Below are 6,425 nucleotides of genomic sequence, written 5' to 3'. Positions count from 1 at the left end.
TTCCTTTAAATTGTAATAATATTTCACAGTATTACTGTATATACTGTATTTTTGATCAAAGTAATTCAGCCATGCTGAGTATTAGAGACTTCTTTCAAAAACAACAACAAAAACTTTATGAACGGTAGCGTACAATTCATCTTTTATCACTTATTATGATTTCTACATGAAAATGTTCCTACACAGGTTTTTTATGTACAAATATGACCATAGTTAGCGAATGAGATGCAATGTAATATTTCCTCAAGATGCTGCATCCAATGAATGAAACAATACATTGTAAAACTAATGAAACACAACATTATAAAGTATAATTTTCCCTGCAGAACAATAACAGTTAATCAGTATAAAGCTCTTCTCAACAGCTCTTTCCACCGGTGATAACCATCTCACAGGCAGTAACGTAAATCATGGCAGAACATGTGAGAATGTGGGAAAGATACGCTACACTGCGCTCCTCTAATCTCTGCTTTATGAGGCTTCCTCTAACTACCAGCGATCATATCAGAGCCTGCAGCCATTTCTGCCACTAAAACAAAGAGTACAAAGATATTAGAGATTAACAATAAGATCCTTAGAACTGAGAAATAGATTGAGAAATGTTTGATTTCTTCATATATAATAAGAATATTTGCTCAAGTGTCCATTACACACTTTTTATTTATAATAAAGATGTTAACAGAATATGTTTGTGAAAAGTAATTATTTATGTATCATTTCTTGCCATCATTCAGCACAGATTTTGAATTTGCCACTCTCAGAAAAAAAGAAAAAACAATTTTATACGTTTTAGTACTAATATAGGGGAGAGTGGCCCAGCATGCAAACAACGTCATAAGATGTTGATATTTGGTTAAATTTTGGTTGTGATGTCGGGCGACCAAATTTCAATGTCACTTCAATGGCTAATGTTAATGTTAATTTAATGTTCAATACCGATGTCAGCTGGCGCTGATATTTTGTTATTTTTAAGTTGTGTTGTAAAGTAACCAAATCCAACATTAAGCCAATGTAAAAAAAAACAACAACTTCAAATTGATGTCAAATACTAATGTCAACCTGATTTTCATTCTCAATCAAAATGCAACACCTGTCCGATGTTGGGGTCCTGCCGGGGGGACAACACTTTTTGACTTTCTTAGATGGTGTAAATCCACATTGTGTATACTTTTTTCTTTATTTATCGCAAAAGAATGGAGATAGAATTGTTGCATAATTCCAAATAATTAGATTATAATCCACAAATAAATCTTAGAGTTTCACAAACATGAAAGAAATTTATGAAAGTAATTAATGTAAATTACATCGCTAGTGTCATAGAATTGCACAGTTCTAATAACAGCGGGGCACATTGTAATGCAGTGTTACAACTTATCTGCACAATGAGAATTTTAAACTGGTTAGTGTCTTTTGCTAGTAAGCAAAGCATTAAAGTCTAAACTATTAAATAACAGATTGGAGATTAACAGCAGATTTGTCTCATTTTAAATAAACACTATAAACTGATGAACAATGAACTGATGAACAATTTTCTTCAGTCAGAAACTTTTGCTATGGTTAAATGTTCAGCGATATCCTCAAAAGATTTCTGAATTTTGGCACAATTTTTTTTCTCTATACAGTGCTGATATGGCAACTAGTAAATACTGTAAATTTTGTTATGCTAAAACCATTTGAAATTTATAAACCATTTTTTTATTACAACTAACTCAGGTTAGTTTGTGCCCCACACACCCCTATATACTTTAGGTAACAGTATGTACCTTTAAAGTACCAATATGGACCCTTTAGCTACAAAAGTGCATCTTTCGAAAAGGTACCGCCCAAGTGACAGCTTTCGTACCTTTATTTCTGAGAGTGTATAGCAGTGTTTTTAGGTGGTACGCCATACTTGTTGAACTTCGATTATTAAATTCCTCCATACAAAGACTTTATTGCCGTTAAAAGCACATACGCTCACCGCAAGGTCATGATCTGACCACTTACATATATTCATTACTGACTCTATGTCTCTTTCTCTATTTTTCCTCTGCCTGCAGAGAAAAACAGCCTAAGCTGGTTTGCAAGTCTCCCAGCCTGGACAAATTGGCCTGGGTTGCTAATTTTAGAGGTTTGGGGCACTTATCATCTGTTCAGGCTGAAAGATCAGCTGGTTGGTCAGATAGATCAGTTAAACACCAATGCTGGGAGACCAGCTTAAACCAGACAAGACCTGCAAAACAAACTAAAGTGGGTTAAAGGATTAGTTTATTTAAAAACTTTTGTCATCATTTACTTAGCCTCATGTCATTCTAAACCCATGTGACCATCTTTCTTCTGTGGAACAGCAAACACACTACTTACCCTTATCCTTGCAATTACAATGAATGCAAACTCAAGCTTTCCAGCAAAGGCCAATAGCAGTCCATATCGCCATACACATCATAATAAGCTAGAATCACAATATCCAGGTCTGTTCATCTGACTTCACATAAACCAGACAGATATGGTCAGACTGGGTCTAAAGCAGTTTTATGACATTAAAAAAATGACAAACAATTGCTTCAGTCTGACTGAAATTAAACTTTAAAAATGCATGTAAATGCACTTATTAACGAAAACTTACTGACTCAACTGGATGAGTCTGATTTGTAAACAAATCATTAAGAATGAGCAAACCATATTAATCAATTAATTAAAATAAGTGTTCCAATGAAGAAGTCAAATGGGTTTAAAATGACATGAGGGTAAGTAAATAATGACAGACTTTTAGTTAATAGAAACATATAATTTAAGTACTCCAGTATGAACGTATGTTAAAAAGATTCAAACGACATCAGTGATAAATGATAAATAGCTTAAGTGGTAAGAGTCTTTCCCCTCTGCGCCTATCACTGGATGAGTGTGAGAGCAGACGAGAAGAACACATCCAGCTGATGCTCCTCTCAGAGCAGAGAGCCTCTCACACTGCACATACACTACAGAGAGAAGATCAATGTCTCAGCCCTCAGAGAGACTTGAGCCCATTAACACACACAAACATATGGCCAGGAAGAAATGTGGGCACGCACACACAGCCAAACACACACAGATCATCTCTACAGGCCAGAACAAAGATATTCATTTATAAGAGAAGGTTATTAGGAGGAGGAGGGTGCTGAGGCTGTGTATGAATGAAAGAAGTCTTATTAAAGTTTGGCTGTATGGGTCGCCACATGACCTGGACACTAATCACAGGAAATGAGTTTTGCTTCAAACACACACACACACACACACACACACAAAAAAAAAAAAAAAAAAAAAAAAAAAAAAAAAACACACACACACACACACACACACACACCAAGCTCTTCATGCTATGTAAGAGAGGATTTCATACTATAAAATCAGTCAGATGTGACCAGATGACAATAACTATTAAAGACTTGATACTGCAAATCAATCCAAAACTAATCAGTAGCGGTCGACCGATATATCAACAAAGCTTATATATCAGCCAACAGCTCTAATTCCAGAAGATTTTAAAATTTTTCTCACCTGTGAGTCGGAGATGGACACTCGTTTGGACTCGATGGTTGGCTGTCTGGCTATGCGGGAATAGCGGTCAGCCCCGCTCCCAGAAGACACATACGTTCCTCTCTCCTGCAATGACATCTTCCTGCCTGACAGGTGTGGCCTCTTGGGCAGAGCTTTCTTAACACCTGTCCCATTCTTCACTACACTGGAGGAGGTATCGGCCCTTAGCGACACCACAGACATCTTGTCAGTCATCTCAGTGGTCTGGGAGGAGTCTGGTTCAGGGTCCACCCCCATGCAACCAGGATCACTGCTCATCGCCATGACGATGGAGTAGGAGGAGCTTGGAGGCAGGGAGGAGGGGGGTGGGGTTTTTTGCATTAAATGTTCCACCACCAATATCGGCTTGCAGTTACAGGAAGCTGTGGCTATATAGACAGATATATAGAGGAAGGAAGAGATGAAGAGTTTGTTACTGAAATGTAATTTCGTCAAACTGTTACACAGACTTCAGAATGATTTCCTCATTCAAGTAGACAAGTGCTGAACGTTAACGAGATCGCTGCTCAACCAACCTTCAAAGCAGGCCCCAGGATTACTTAAATTAATATATTACTATTAATTAAACTAATTAATTATTAAATTAATTATAAATAAACTTAACCCCTTAGCATTCCTGTAAAATTTGCCTAAACCGCCTAAAAGATTGCACTGTGGGCAGTACAGTGGAACGCTAACAAGTTAAACAACTGAACTTTATTAAAATGCTAAAAAGAAACTAACAATAAAGATATAAACTGAAATCAAATGTCTTTTTCCCCTCACTCCCTATTGTTTTTTATTCAAGAACATACATTTCTTGAAAGTCCTGGAATCACAAAATGAATTGTAGTTAATTCATTTACTCTACCTACAACACCAGAAAAATGTATCTGATAGTGGATGATTTGTGTCAGCGAACAGCCATGTTGTTATCAAATATGTATAGAAATTAATTTTAGTATTTTTTTTTTTACTGTTAAATGTTATAATAATTGTAAATTATAATAATATTTTTTAATAACATTGAAATAATCAATATTATTATACTATTCTATTAATAATAGAGTGGGGATCCTTTGAGTCAAAAAGGTTTAGAGGTTGCCGTATGATTAAACTCTGCTCTACTTTGCACGGACAAAGAATAAATAATTAGACTTAAATAACTATAAACAGACAAAAAAAAAAGACAGAAAAGGAAAAATCTTTTATAAAAACAATGCTTGAAGTGTTCGAACCACATGCACAAAAGCTAAAAAGAAAAGATGGCAACATAGCTGGTTTTATATATTCATCCAATCGAATTTCATTGCTCTCATTCCTTATCCTTCTTAAACAAGTAGAAAAATGAAAGGCTCTGGGTGAACATTATCAGTCCTCGACTTCATTTTGGACTCTAATGAGGGTCAGTTATGCCTTGATCATGCTCTCCATGGCATTCTTCTGACATTAAGTGTGTGGAGGGTGTGGATATTACTGGCAGCAAGGTGCCAATGAAGTCATCCATACATGACCAGCTAATTGAAAAAAAAGTGTGTTTCTCAGGGAGCCCAATTTCTTCAGATGGGAGATAATTAAGAGCCACCACTGTGAACAAGAACTGCTTTGTACTAACTGACTTGTGTGTGTGTGCATCCTATTTCCCTCAGAGCCTTTAGACTCAAATAATCTATCTATCTGTCTTTCTGGGGTTTGTTTGTGAAAGAATAAGACAGTGAGAGAGTCTTTTCCTCTATCCATACACACAGGCTGTGCGTGAGACGGCTGCCCGAGGCCTATTGATTAACACACTGCAGAGTCAGATTCAACCCCACTGCAACAGAGCTTTAGAAAGCTAACAAATCATTAGGAACATTACAGGACCCTGAACCCAAACTGTAAATTATATCAAATCATGAAACAGTAAAATATACTAACAAAAGGTCAAGACGAAGAAAAGGAGAGAATATTACAGAGAATTTAGGTATAGAAGCATCTTAACACCCAAGCTTTTGAATGGTAGTGTATATAAAAACATTATTATAAATGTACAGTAACTGTAAAAAATATTTGTACTATTATAATTTCAAATTAAAATATATTTAAAAATCACATAAATAAAATAAATTCTTAAAAAAAAACTACAAATATTTGGTAACAGAAAACACTTCTGTTAATCGACCAAGCTAACACAGTCATATATTTCACTCCCAAAATCATTTACACTACATTTTACACTTACATAAATCCCACAGAACACAAGCATCTTCTGCTGTAAATTGAGAACAACTGATCAAATGCTATGTTCCCATTTACCCACATTACTCTCCAAATCAATTAATTTAATGGCAGTCAAATGTTTATCTTCTAAATGTCTGCTATTCAGGGCTGAGAGATTATGCAAATAGTTCACACATTGGCTGAAGTGCCCAAAATTTGCACAGACTGAGTGGGTATCCCTATCCCTGCCTGTCCGTTTGCTGGCAGCAAGGCCACAGTGCTCTCCTCTTACATCAATGTCACTCTTATGATCAGATATTGCTCGCTTCATGCTGAGAGAATCAAAGCAGCGCTGGACATCTGCTTAAGTCTTTGTTGCTGTATAGATAAAAGAGGTGGAAATACAGCTCTCTACATTGAAACGCAGAGTGACAGAAAGCAGAAGAGAACGACGTAGGAATGAATTTCTTCATCCAATCTCATAATACCGTTCCACACATCTCCCTTCATTTCTTACTGCTATTGTCTTGTTTCACATGCAACCCATTTCAGAGAATCCTCTATGAGGGCATGGAGAATAACCATAGGAATGCAGCTGAACAATAAAAATGTCATCACAACTTATTCCTTTCTGTCCTATAGTGGGCTGGAGAGACTGAGGCATGAGACAGGCTCTAGAAACACAGCAAAAT

At 36.2% G+C, this 6,425-nt stretch overlaps 1 protein-coding gene across 5 annotated transcripts in view; it reads right to left on the bottom strand.

Moving 5' to 3' along the window:
* Positions 1-3,456: 3,456 nt before the first annotated feature.
* Positions 3,457-6,425, bottom strand: part of LOC122145037 (calcium/calmodulin-dependent protein kinase kinase 1-like) — a 33,191-nt gene continuing 30,222 nt past the window's right edge. For 3 of the 5 annotated variants that reach the window (XR_006160042.1, XR_006160043.1, XR_006160044.1), the window contains exon 3: positions 3,493-3,923. Coding sequence is in view for 1 of the 5 variants with exons in the window: in XM_042756285.1 (XP_042612219.1) it covers positions 3,472-3,876 (405 nt within the window). In the remaining 4 variants the exon portion in view is untranslated. Of the gene's footprint in view, positions 3,924-6,425 lie in introns of all 5 variants that reach the window. The other 2 variants (XM_042756285.1, XR_006160045.1) reach the window with 2 other exon arrangements.

The sequence above is a fragment of the Cyprinus carpio genome, chromosome A5 (genome assembly GCF_018340385.1).
Source record: "Cyprinus carpio isolate SPL01 chromosome A5, ASM1834038v1, whole genome shotgun sequence".
In the NCBI taxonomy this organism is placed as follows: Eukaryota; Metazoa; Chordata; class Actinopteri; order Cypriniformes; family Cyprinidae; genus Cyprinus; species Cyprinus carpio.
This window is presented reverse-complemented; position numbering and strand designations above follow the sequence as displayed.